The following is a 13,239-nucleotide window of genomic DNA, read 5'->3' as shown; positions in this document are numbered from 1 at the left end:
GGGAGGCCGGGGCGGGAGGATCGCGTGAGCCCGGGAGGTCGAGACCAGCAGGGCCCACGTAGCGAGACCTCGCGTCTGCAGAAAAAGGCTGAAACTTAGTCGGACGTGGTGGTGCGCGCCTTCGGTCCAGCTGCACGGAGACTGAGGCGGGATCGCCTGAGCTGGGTTGGTCGAGGCTGCCGAGAGCGTGATTGTGCCGCTATCCTCAGCCTGGGCAACACAGTGAGACCCCTGACTCATTAAAAACAAGAGGCCATCCCCCCCCACCGGAGCTTTTCTGTCTTCTCAATAAAAAAAAAAAAAGAATAAAAATGCGGTTTCTCTTTAACTTGATATGATAAGTTAATATTTTGACAATCTGTTCAAGTCCTTGGATCAACAGTTTCTCTTAATACCTGGAGTTGCAAAATCATGCATGGGGGCCAGGCACAGAGGCTCATGCCTGTCATCCCAGCACTTTGGGAGGCTGAAACAGGAGGATCACTGGAGCTCGGGAGACCAGCCTTGGCAACATAGTGAGACCTTTTCCCAACAAATCAAAAAATTGCTGGGCATGGTGGAATGCACTTGTGGTCCCAGCTACTTGGGAGGCTGAGGCAGAAGGATCGCCTGAACTCAAGGAGGTGGAGGCTGTGGTGGCCATGAGTGTGCCACTGCACTCCAGCCTGGGTGACAGTGAGACCCAACTCAAAGGGGTAAAAAAGCCTGTGCGTGATGTGTATCAGGATGATGTGCATAAAGAAGGTGGGGATGTGTTTTATGGCAACATGGATTTAAATCTTGGTTCTGCCACTTATAAGCTGTCCGCAGAGTTGGGCAAATTATGAGCCTTTCTGTGCTTCTGTTCACCATCTGCAAAAGGAGATAGTAACAGCGTGTGCCTCAGTGCTGTGATTGTCCATGTCAAGCACTTACTGAAATGCCTGATCTGTGGCAATTGCTTGTTGCAGGCTAGCTGTGATTCCATTCTCTGCCTCATTTAATCCTCAGGGAGGTGCACGTTGTAGAAAAAGAGGGGTTAATTGGTTTTGGAAGTCACAGAGGATGTGGCATTTGGACAACAGAAGGAAATTAGAACAAAAGAGAGTTGTGCTCAACCCAGCAAGCTGCCTCCTGCATCTGTAATTTAAAGATTCCCTTGTCCTAATGGAGAAATTGGAAGAGAAATCCTCCTTCAGTCTCTCAAGATGACATCATGATGCAGGGAGGGCCGAATGCCCAGGACAGGGCAGAGCTGAAGCTTGCTGATCTGCAGAGGCTGGTGGGGAGCTCAGTTCTTTTAAGCTGATGTGATAGAGGGTGGGGCAGGGGGTGGGGGTTGGAGGATTTGAGAGAAAAGAGCCTTTTTCCTTCAGACTCTGGTGACAGGTGGGTTTGGAGTAAAAAGTTAATGTTTTAAGCCAGAAGTGTAGTGTCCAAATACTTAATTGGAGCAGAAGCTAGTCTTCCTGTTTCAAGGAAGTTAATGGTAGCAAAACCAGAGAGGACCACAGGTAATGTTGGAAGGGGCAGCTCTGGTAAGAAGAGTTCTCTAGGAAATGATGTCTTCTAACTTGGGCTTCTGCAAAGAAGGGAAAAAGTGTCATTGCTCATCTTCAGTCTCAGCTCTATAATTATTGTATTCCCTATTCCAGAACTTTCACTGCCTCTCTCTTTCCTGCCAAATAAGCCCAGGTTCCTTGCCTGTCTTCAAAACCCTTCCCAACCTGGCCCCAGTCTGCTTTTCTTACCTGACCTCCCTCATGCCACTGTTTTCAAAGTAGTTTCAGATAAACTAAATCACTACTTTTTTTTTAATCCGAGTCTCACTCTGTCACCCAGGCTGGAGTGCAGTGGCATGCTCATGGCCACCGCAGCTTGGACCTGCTGAGCTCAGGTGATCCTTCCACCTCAACCTCCCAAGTAGCTGGAACCACAGGTGTATTCCACCATGCCCGGCTAATTTTTTAATTTATTGTAGAGACCAGATCTCACCAAATTGCTGAGGCTGGTCTTGAACCTCTGAACTCAGGCAATCCTCTTGCCTCTGCCTCCCGAAGTGCTGGGATTACAGGGGTGAGCCACTGTGCCGGGCTTAAATCGCTGCTTCTTAACCAGAACTTGCCTTTGCTCAGGCCATTCCTTCCATCTCAGATAATTTCCCACTCAACTGCATTCATTTTCCAATGTCTGATTTTGGTCATTTAAGCATAAAATTCTCCCAAGCTTCTCTAAACTGTTTCCGCATTTTGTATGTATTTTTCTCATGGGACTCTTTCTTCTTTGCACCATCTTATTAGATTCAGAGGCAGGATCTGTGTTTTGCTCTTCGTCTTTCAGCCCCCAGCCAAGTGCCTTTCTCAGTAGGATGCTCGAAAAAAATTTTTTTTTTTTTTTTTTGAGTTGGAGTCTTACTCGGTCACCCAGACTGGAGTGCAGTGGCCACTCCTGGCCACCGCAGCCTCGCCTACTGGGCTCCGGCAATCCTTCCACCTCGGCCTTCTGAGTAGCCGGAATTACAGGCATGTGCTACCATGCCCAGCCGATTTTTTGATTTATTGTAGCGATGAGGTCTCGCTGCCCAGGCGGGTCTCGAACCCGCAGGCGCAGGCAATCCACTCACCTCAGCCTCCCAAAGGCGTGGGATTACAGGCTGAGCCACCAAGCCTAGCTCGAAAAATACTAATTGAATGAATGGCTGAAGGCCAAGACTTGTCAGACCAATCGAATGTGTTTCAGCAGCAGACCTGGGACATAGGACCGAGGAGGCCACTGTGGGGTTCAGTGATGCAGTCCATTAGCACCTCTCAATGCGGTCGTGCTGTGGGCCCTCCAGAAGCACATAGTCATCACAGTCCAGGGTCTCATGGTCTTGGAGACCAGGGCTGTGGCAGCAAGAAAGTCGGCCCAAGTCACACTAAAGTTAGTGGAACTGGAGATGCTTTCGGCACTTGCGACCAGCACCTGGGTTTATTTTTACCCCTTTGGCTCTGCAGGATGCAGCTGCAAAGGTGACCTGCATGGCTTGGTCCCAGAACAACGCCAAATTTGCTGTCTGTACGGTGGACCGAGTGGTATTGCTGTATGATGAACACGGAGAACGGAGGGATAAATTCCCTACCAAACCAGCGGACATGAAGGTGAAGAAAGGGTTCGTGCATGCCTTTACCTGTCACTGGGACCTTACGAGCCTGGGACGCCCAGCCAGCCTCCTAGCCCTGGGCATACGACATACTACCCCACCTTTTATCAGTGGAAACCCCTCAGGCCTGTAGAGCATACATGCACCTTTTCTTTTTCACGTGTCCTCATGACTTCTTTTTCCTTCTAACTCCTAGTATGGCAGGAAGAGCTATATGGTAAAGGGCATGGCTTTTTCTCCTGACTCCACTAAAATTGCCATAGGACAGACTGACAACATCATCTATGTCTACAAGATTGGAGAAGACTGGTGAGGATAGAGACGGGAGAAGGGATGGCCCTCAAAAGAAGGCGAAGGCGCGAAAAATGCCTCACTGGGCAGGGGGCAGAGGGAGGTAGAGGAGCCGAGCTGGGGCCAGTAGGCAGAGACTGCCCAGAGCCTTCTGGTGCTGCCCCCGCCTCTGCCTGCCCGCCTGTTCTGCAGTCCTGTCCCTGGAGGAGCCAGTGGGGTCGATGGGAGGCCCTGTGAGCTCCTGGGCAGCTCAAAGTGTCCTTGTGTCGCTGCTGTTAACGTAGCTACTCAGGGTCCCTTCGGACACCTTTTGGGGCTCCCGCAGAGCGGTCGGAAACACTAGTGGGGCGGGGAAGGGATCTGCTCTTTTCTTTCCTTCCTTTGGCTTTATTTTTGGCAATTTGCTTGTGGAGTGGTGGTTAATAGGGTTCCCTCCTTTTGTTTGACAGGGGTGACAAGAAGGTTATCTGCAACAAGTTCAACCAGACGGTAAAGTTCAAAGTTCAGACCAGTCCCTGGGAGCTTAGGATGAGCAAGCGTGTATCAGTGTATCTGCTTATAAATCCAGTCGGGAGTTGCATTTTCCAACATCTGAGTCTGATGTTGCCTACTGCCAGGTGGTGACACCTGACTCTCCTCGTCACCTGCTGTCCCCCTTCGAGCCGCACATGTCCCCTCCTCTTCTTCCCTGTTTATTGGAGTGGTACGTGGTGGGTGTCCAGCTTGTTCCAGCTATGCTGACTCACATGGGTGGGGTTGTCCCTTTCATCCCTTCTCTCATAGAGTGCCGTCACTTGTCTGCAGTGGCCAGCGGAGCACATTATTATCTTTGGCCTGGCTGAAGGGAAGGTAAAGGAGGCAGGGGAAATGGGAGAGGTGGGAGAAATGGTAGGGAGGCATGGTGGTTCTGGACAGAGGAATTTGGTTCATCTTCTTCCTGAGAGTCATTTGTGTACTAGGGGAAAACGCATGGGGCCAGTTTTGTTTCCTTTTATCTTAGGGACTGGGTGAAATTCAAAGTGGCCTAACTAGACTTGTGTCCATTCTCCCATTTCCAGGTTCGTTTAGCAAACACCAAAACTAATAAATCGTCTACCATCTATGGGACAGAGTCTTACGTGGTGTCACTGACAACAAAGTGAGTCAGGAATAAGGTATCATAAGCACTTGGAAATGCTGGGAAAAAACTGAGGGGTAGCCTGGATTGGGAGACACAGTATGAAAGATGGGTGGGGCTGGTAGCAGGAGCCACAGGCAGGGCTGTGTTTGACAGAGAACGGGGCTTTCGTGGTGAGGTGGAATACTGTGATCTCTTCCTGTGTATCTCTCCTGTCTTCCTTTTCCCCTTTTTTAGTTGCTCTGGGAAAGGACTTCTCTCTGGTCATGCAGATGGTACCATTGTTAGGTATTTTTTTGATGACGAAGGCTCTGGAGAGTCACAGGTAAGACTAAATGGGCACGAGGAACTCCCAGGAGTCCTCCTAGGGGGCTGGACATCTAAGACATCTGGACTGACATCCTGAGGGAGGAGGCTGGAGGAGCAAGGCCTCAGGGAGAGGAAGTTGGATGTGGTCACAGAGAGGATTAGTGTTTAGGAGACTGGGGCTTCCTGTTTGTAAGGAGGAGAGACTCAGGTGGATGGGACCTTGTGACAAACACTCTGAGGGGGGTGGAAAGTGAAAGTTATTCCCACTTATGTAAAAAAAATATATATATAGAAAGAAAAAAGAGGACGGGCTCGGTGGCTTAGCCTGTAATGCCAGCGCTTTGGGAGGCCGAGGTGAGCGGATTGCCTAAGCCCGCGGCTTCAAGACCCGCCTGGGCAACTTGGCGAGACCTCATCTCTACAATAAATTAAAAAAAAATTAGCTGAGCATGGTAGCACACGCCTGTAGTTCCAGCTACTCGGAAGGCTGAGGCGGAAGGATCGCCAGAGCCCAGCAGGTTGAGGCTGCGATGACCAGGAACGGCCACTGCACTCCAGTCTGAGTGCCACTGCACTCCAACTCAAAAAAAAAAAAAGAAAAAAGAGTTAACAGTTTACTCTAAGGCAGGCAAGAGGGAAAGATGGAGGATTAAAGGAAACTTTCCTATTTTACTTTATATGATTCTGTATTGTTTGAATCATTTACATTAAGAATTACTCATGCCGGGCTCAGTGGCCCAGCCTGTAATCCCAGCACTTTGGGAGGCCAGAGCAAATGGATTGCTTGAGCCTGTGGGTTCAAGACCAGCCTGGGCAACTTGGCAAGACCTTGTCTGTACAGTAAAAATAAAAAATTAGCCAGGCATGGTAGTGCACACCTGTAGTTCCGGCTCCTTGGAAGGCTAAGGCAGAAGGATCACTGGAGCCCAGTAGATCGATACTGGGGTGGCTGTGAGTGTGGCCCTTGCACTCCAGCCTGGGCAACAGAGTGAGACTCCAACTCAAGAAAAAAAAATGACTCATGTAGTAGTTAATTAAATTTAATGCTCCTGAAAAAGGGAGCAATGTGTTCTCTGTGGGCCTAAACAGTGTTGGTTAATGCATAGGGCCTCTCCTTTAGGGGACTTTACTAGGTGCATTTTTTTTTTTTTTTGAGTTAGAGTCTCACTCTGTCGCCCATACTGGAGTGCAGTGGCCGCTCCCGGCCACCGCAGCCTCGACCTGCTGGGCTCCAGCGATCCTTCGGCCTCAGCCTTCCAAGTAGTCAGAATTACAGACATGCACTACCACGCCCGGCTGATTATTTATTTATTTATTGTAGAGATGAGGTCTCGCTGCCCGGGTGGGTCTCGAACCCGCGTACTAGGTGCATATTAAAGATCTCTAACACACAAGTGTTTTGAGGTTTTTCTAGAGCACAAAGTCAACAAGTGTGTATGTTGCATGTGCGTATGTGAGTATGAAGCAGAAAGATTAGGGTGGGAATGTGGGGAGAAGGATCTCTGCAGAGTGGGATGGTCAGGGTGAGTGTATCAGGTGCCAGGAATTAGGAATCTCTGGGTGGCATCCTCAGAATGACTGAAACCCTCTGTTTCTGTCTTAGGGGAAGTTGGTGAACCACCCATGCCCACCCTATGCCTTGGCATGGGCAGCCAACAGCATCGTGGCTGCAGGCTGTGATCGAAGGATCGTGGCCTATGGAAAGGAAGGCCATGCACTACAAACCTTTGATTATAGCCGAGACCCTCAGGAGCGGGAGTTCACCACAGCTGTGGCAAGTCCTGGGGGCCAGTCCGTTGTGCTGGGAAGTTATGACAGGTGGGTTCCCTTTCCAGTCTTATCTATTGCCTGCTCTCCCCACGAACACCCTCTGCCTTAGCCAAGCTACTCTGAACCTGGGAGAGACAGGATCAGAGGCAAATGTGTGTTGAAAGAGATGCCCAGTTTGTGATATATATACATTCCTCTCCCTGCTCCCACCATGCGTTGGTGCACTGGCAGTTCCACACAGTGGGGAGCCCTTACTTTGTGCTTCTCCCAGGGATCCAATGGCAGAATTCACCTCCACTTTCTTTGTGTTCCCATTGCCCCTTTTGACCCACTGGCTTAGAGTTTATCACTTTACATCCATGTTAGTTGTTTGCATCAAACTAGTAAAATTGAAGAGTTCTTGAGAAGTGGACTTGGTATTCTCTTTGTACCTTCAGTGCCTGGATTAGCATGTAGCACATAATGTTTGCTCAAATGTTTGGCGAATGAATGAATGGTGGAACAGCAGATAAACAACCAGAGTCTAGTCTCATCACTTCTTTGGAAAGTGTTTATCCTCAGCTTTGTCAGTCCTCTTCCTGTCCCCTTCATTCTTATGTGTTCCCTCCTGTTTGTTTGTTTCTTCTCTGACTCCTACCGTTTATCTTCCTTTTCTACATTTCTTTACTTCTAAGAGCTCATTTTCTCACTTGCCCTCATCTTTTGTTTTCTGTGCTTACCCCACATTTTGCCTTGATTTTCTCAGCTTACTTCCTTTGCACCTCTCCTTCTGGCCTGCCTAGCTTGTCTGTTCTCTTTCATTTCCTTCCTTCCCTGATACAGCAAGATGAATTTCCTTCAGCTGCCAGCCATCTTCACTCCTTTGCTCAGCCTCCATCTCTTCTAAAAGCCATGTACTTTATTACTTTATTTCAGACTTAGGGTGCTCAACTGGAGCCCTCGAAGAAGCATCTGGGAAGAGGCAAAGCCCAAGGAGATCGCCAACTTATACACTGTCACTGCCTTGGCCTGGAAGCGGGATGGCTCACGGCTCTGTGTGGTATGTTACTAGCAATCCCTTTTTGGATTGGTGACTTTGGCCAAACTAGAAAAACATCCTGCTTTATCCTAAAGCACTCTCCCCTAACACTAGAGAATCTCTTCTTTTCTTTTGACCTTAAACCTAAGAATCTGGTGTTAAAGGCAGGGAAGAGAAGTTCATACTTTATTGGAGGCCAAAGGGACAGAGGGTTGTATAGGGAGGACAGATTTCTCCCACATCCCATCGACATGTGGTCCCCTTGGGTCCTGTGACTGCAGCCTCTCCCCTTTTGGTTCTTCCCAAAGCTGCCAACCCTTTTGCTGCCCTCTCTTCTCTAGATTCTACAGCCTAGGTTTTGAGGATGTCTCTAGGTGCTCTCCTCACGCCTGTGTTTTGTGTGTGTCACCATTTTATGCTGTCACCTTCCCTTCCAGGGCACACTCTGTGGTGGGGTAGAGCAGTTTGACTGCTGCCTCCGAAGGAGCATTTACAAGAACAAGTTTGAGTTGACGTATGTAGGACCTAGCCAGGTAAGCAGCTGATCACCTGCTGTGCTCAGAGGTTAAGTGGCTCCTTCGTTCTTGAAGCACTTCCTGGTCTTCTGGCCATAAGCACAGTCTCGAATTTAACCTTCACCCCTCTGGCAGAGCACTTCTGGGGAGCAGACTATGTCAGGGCAGCCTGGCAATTTTCCTCCTATAGTTCTTGCAGCTTTATTGTAAGAAAAGTTGCCATGCTCGGTGGCTCAGCCTGTAATCCTGTGCCTTTGGGAGGCTGAGGTGAGTGGATTGGCTGAGCCTGCGGGTTCGAGACCCACCTGGGCAGGTGAGACCTCATCTCTACAATAAATCAAAAAATTAGCCGGGCATGGTAGCGGGCACCTATAGTTCCAGCTACGTGGAAGGCTGAGGCGGAAGGATCGCCGGAGCCCAGCAGGTCGAGGCTGCTGTGGCCGGGAGCAGCCACTGCACTCTAGTCTGGGCGACAGAGTGAGACTCCAACTCAAAAAAAAAAAAAAAGAAAAGTTGTAAGTACCAGGCCAGGCGTATGGGGTACAGAGATTGCCGTTCACACCTTCCTGCATAGACATTGTCAACTGGGGAATTTGATAAACAAGATTACCAAAGTGAATTCTGTTGTTTTGAGGTCCCTGAGGTTACTGTGTATGGTGTTGCTCAGTGGGAGCCCACTTTTCTCTACTCTCTACCTCTGTTCTTCTTTCCTTCCATTTATTGTTCTTGGTTTCTTCATTCTTTTCTCCAGAAGCATTTATTCGTTCTCTACTGTGTCAGCAACATTAGACATTGAGAGTGCACAGATAATTATCTGTAAGACATTGATCTTTAACCAAGAAGATTTTTTTTTTTTGAGTTGGAGTCTCTCTCTGTCACCCAAGCTGGAGGGCAGTGGCATGCTCCCGGCCACTGCAGCCTCAACCTGCTGGGCTCTGGCGATTCTTCCTCCTCAGCCTTCCAAGTAACTAGAACTATAGGCATGCGCTACCACGCCCAGCTAATTTTCTATTTATTGTAGAGACAGGTCTCGCCAAGTTCCCCGGGCGGGTCTTGAACCCGCGGGCTCAGGCAATCCTCTCGCCTTGCCCTCCCAAAGTGCTGGGATTACAGGCTGAGCCACCGAGCCTGGCCAACCAAGATTATTATAGCAGAGGATACAGACGTATTTTTAAAAATGTAGCCAGGCGTGATGGCTCACACCTGTACTTCTAGCACTTTGGGAGACTGAGGCGAGAGGATTGCCTGAGTCCAGGGATTTGAGAGCAACCTGGGCAACTTGGCAAGACCTCGTCTCTACAATAAATAAAAAAATTAGCCGAATTCATTTGGAAGGCTAAGGTGGGAGGATTGCCTGAGCCTAGCAGGTCAAGGCTGCAAGCGTGTACCACTGCACTCCAGGTTGGGTGACAGAGTGAGACTTCTTCCCAAAAAATGTTAGCCAGACACAATGACTCATGCCTATAGTCCCAGCTACTTGAAATGCTGAGGCAGTAGGTTTGTTTGAGCTAGGAGTTTGAGACCAACAGCCTGGGCAGCGTAGTGAGACCCTATCTCCAGATGGATAGATAGACAGGAACTTTTAGAATCTTATGTCTTATGAGCATCACAGGAGCTAATATAGGAAAGCATTTCATAAATAGTAAAGCTCCATGTAAATGTAAGCCATCATTATTGTCAACAGTATTCTGGGCTAGGAGAGGACACACAATATTAACTTTGTTGAGCATTGTGGGGATGGGCAGGGGCACATGTTTTCACCCCTTTCGGTGCTGGGGAAGCCTGAGGGTCTCAGACTTGTCCTTGATCAAGGTGATTGTGAAGAACCTGTCATCGGGAACCCGTGTGGTGCTCAAGTCACACTATGGCTATGAGGTGGAGGAGGTGAAAATCCTGGGGAAGGAGCGCTACTTGGTGGCCCACACATCAGACACACTGCTGCTGGGGGACCTGAACACTAATCGCCTTAGTGAGGTAGGCGCCCAACATGGGGCTGGGAAATGAGGCATCTTGGCTTGCTAATTCTGGGGACCCAAAGTCCCAGGGGGTAGCATCTCCATGGGACACACTAACATATTGGTGTAGGGGACCTGGTTTCAGGGAGGGAGACCAGGAGATTTAGAATCCTGGAGTATGAATCACCGTATTTGAACTGTCTTGCATCATCTCTCAGAATCACTGGGACCAGAGCAAATTCTGACAGAACACCTCTTTTGTGCAGTGCCAAAGTCTCCCTAAACACGATCTCTCTGCCTCCCACCCTGTCATTTTCCCAGCACTGTCTTGGGTAATTGTGCATATTGCTTAATTACAGGTGGCCTGGCAGGGATCTGGCGGCAATGAGAAGTATTTCTTTGAAAATGAGAAGGTGAGTAGAGCGTGTCCCCCTCCTGGTAAGCCTCCTTCTGGCTTCTGGGCGAGAAAGATAGCAAGTGGCAAGGGATGGGAAGACGGCAAGGAAGAAAGGAAAGGGTGAGCTAGGCAGGAGAGCCGGGCAAGTGGTCGCCACTGGGAACTGACGGCACCCCCTTCCTGTCCTCTCTGCACTGCCCTTCCACTGTGTAACCAGCCCGCTCCCACCAGGTGTGTATGATCTTCAATGCTGGAGAGCTAACCCTGGTGGAATATGGGAACAACGAGGCCTTGGGTTCCGTACGCACTGAATTCACAAACCCCCGCCTCATCAGGTAATATCATGAGATTCTCTAAATCCCAAAAACCCAGAAAGATTCCTTTTTGAAGATTCTGTGTCCTTGGATTAATCTAAAAACTTCATCCCATGACTGGGTACAGTGGCTCATACCTCTAATCCCAGCACTTTGGGAGGCCGAGGTGGGAGGATTGCTTGAGCCCAGGAGTTCGAGACCACCTTGGGCAACATAGTGAGACCTTATTTCTACAAAAAAATCAAAAAAATTAGCTGGGCGTGGTGGCATGTGCTTGTAGTCCCAGCTACTTGGGCAGTTGAGGTGGGAGGATTGCTTGAACCTAGAAGGTCAAGGTTGCACTGAGCCCTGATTATGTCACTGCACTCCAGCCTGGGGGGCAGAGTGAGATCCTGACTCAAAAAAATAGATAATAAATAAAAACTGCATCCCATGTGGTACTTCAGAGCCCTTAGTAAACATTCCACCCACCTCAACCCATTTGGCCTTACCTCACCCTTCATGTTTCAGCGTTCGTATTAATGAGAGGCATCAGCCAGGAATGGAGGATAATAAGAAACTGGCCTATCTTGTTGATATTAAGACTATTGCCATAGGTGAGTAAGACTCTCTCATGATTTTAATTACAAAATAGATGTATACATACAGTTCCATACCAGAGGACTGTATTCACTGGGGAATCCAGGAATCTGAGAAGCACCAGGTAACTATGTAACCCCACTCTTACAGTGTTATGTTTAGTCTATGTGCTTGTCTATACCTAGATATCTAAATATAAATACAAATGTGCGGGCCAGGCACAGTATGTGGGATTACACCTGTATTCCCAGCACTTTGGGAGGCTGAGGCAGGAGGATCACTTGAGGCCAGAAGTTTTGAGAACAGCCTGAGCAACATAGTGAGATTCTGCCTCCACCAAAAAAAAAAAAAAAAAAAAAAAGCTGGGTTCGGTGGCTCAGCCTCTAATCCTGTGCCTTTGAGAGGCTGAGGTGAGTGGATTGCCTGAGCCCGTGGGTTCGAGACCCACCTGGGCAACTTGGTGAGACCTTATCTCTACAATCAATCAAAAAATGAGCCAGGCATGGTAGCCTGCACCTGTAATTCCAGCTACTTGGAAGGTTGAGGCGGAAGGATCACCGGAGCCCAGCCTATCTATTTTATTTTATTAATTTATTTACTTTTGAGTCGGAGCCTCACTCTGTTGCCCAAGCTAGGGTGCGGTGGCACATTCATGGCCACTGCAGCTGCAACCTGCTGAGCTCAGGCAATCCTTCTACCTCAGCTTCCCAATTAACTGGGACTACAGACCAATGGAAATAATAATGTAGACCAAGAGTTCCAAGATTCCAGCAGTAGTGAGTTGTGAGACTTTGGATAAGTCAGTTTACTCTGTAGGTCTCATTTTCAATGTATGTAAAATGACAGAGTTCTTCTCTTAAACTTTTTGGTCATCAACCTCTTTGAGTATCTAATGAAAATTGTAAACCTTCTCTTAGAAAAATACATACTGTACACACATAAGTTTGTATATAATTTCAGGGTTCACAGGAGTAGGGTCCTTGTAGCTCTAGAATTCTACTTACAATTCAAACATTAAAACATGGCTTTAGACTGGGCTCGGTGGCTCAGCCTGTAATCCCAGCGCTTTGGGAGGCCAAGGCAAGTGGATTCCTTGAGCCTGCAGGTGTGAGACCAGCCCGGGGAACTTAGCAAGACCTCGTCTCTACAATATATCAAAAACTAAGCCAGGAATGGTAGCACGTGCCTATAGTTCCAGCTACTTGGAAGTCTGAGGCAGAAGGATCGCCGGAACCCAGCAGGTCAATACCTCGGTGGCTATGAGTGTGCCACTGCACTCCAGCCTGGGTGACAGAGTGAGACTCCAACTAAAAAAAAAAGCACGATGGGCTCATGCCTGTAATCCCAGCACTTTGGGAGACTGAGGAAGGAGGATTTCTTGAGCTCAAGAGTTCAAGACCAGCATGGGCAACATAGTGAGACCTTGCTTCTACAAAAAATTAGCCAGGCATGGTGACAGAAGCCTTTATTCCCAGCTACTTGGGAACCCGAGGAGGGAGGCTTGCCTGAGCCCAGGAGTTCAAGGCTATAGTGAGCTGTGATCATGCCACTGCACTCCAGCCTGGATGACAGAGTGAGACTCTGCCTCAAAACAAAACAAACGAGTCATGGTTTTATCATATTACTTTTTTTTTTTTTTTTTTAGTCAGAGTCTCTCTCGTCACCCAGGCTAGAGTGCAGTGGCACGCTCACTGCCACTGCAGCATCAATCTGATGGGCTCAGGCGATCCTTCTGCCTCAGCCTTTCAATTAGGTGGAAACACTGGCACTTTTTTTTTCTTTTTAAAATTTGTCTGTTGCCGGGCTCGGTGGCTCAGCCTGTAATCCTGCACCTTTGGGAGGCTGAGGTGAGT

At 48.7% G+C, this 13,239-nt stretch overlaps 1 protein-coding gene across 1 annotated transcript in view; it reads left to right on the top strand.

Annotated features, from left to right (window-relative positions):
* IFT172 (intraflagellar transport 172) overlaps nucleotides 1-13,239 on the top strand; it is a 37,453-nt gene that overhangs the window by 931 nt on the left and 23,283 nt on the right. The window contains exons 2-14 of the mRNA XM_021706288.1: nucleotides 2,941-3,119; nucleotides 3,318-3,430; nucleotides 3,862-3,901; nucleotides 4,196-4,261; nucleotides 4,471-4,550; nucleotides 4,767-4,854; nucleotides 6,442-6,656; nucleotides 7,524-7,647; nucleotides 8,064-8,159; nucleotides 9,954-10,115; nucleotides 10,456-10,509; nucleotides 10,725-10,828; nucleotides 11,318-11,403. Of these exons, the coding sequence (XP_021561963.1) occupies nucleotides 2,941-3,119; nucleotides 3,318-3,430; nucleotides 3,862-3,901; nucleotides 4,196-4,261; nucleotides 4,471-4,550; nucleotides 4,767-4,854; nucleotides 6,442-6,656; nucleotides 7,524-7,647; nucleotides 8,064-8,159; nucleotides 9,954-10,115; nucleotides 10,456-10,509; nucleotides 10,725-10,828; nucleotides 11,318-11,403 (1,407 nt within the window). The remainder of the gene's footprint in view (nucleotides 1-2,940; nucleotides 3,120-3,317; nucleotides 3,431-3,861; nucleotides 3,902-4,195; nucleotides 4,262-4,470; nucleotides 4,551-4,766; nucleotides 4,855-6,441; nucleotides 6,657-7,523; nucleotides 7,648-8,063; nucleotides 8,160-9,953; nucleotides 10,116-10,455; nucleotides 10,510-10,724; nucleotides 10,829-11,317; nucleotides 11,404-13,239) is intronic.

Source organism: Carlito syrichta, unplaced genomic scaffold, assembly GCF_000164805.1.
Source record: "Carlito syrichta isolate Samal-C Ts95f unplaced genomic scaffold, Tarsius_syrichta-2.0.1 Scaffold315403, whole genome shotgun sequence".
NCBI classification, from domain to species: domain Eukaryota; kingdom Metazoa; phylum Chordata; class Mammalia; order Primates; family Tarsiidae; genus Carlito; species Carlito syrichta.
This window is presented reverse-complemented; position numbering and strand designations above follow the sequence as displayed.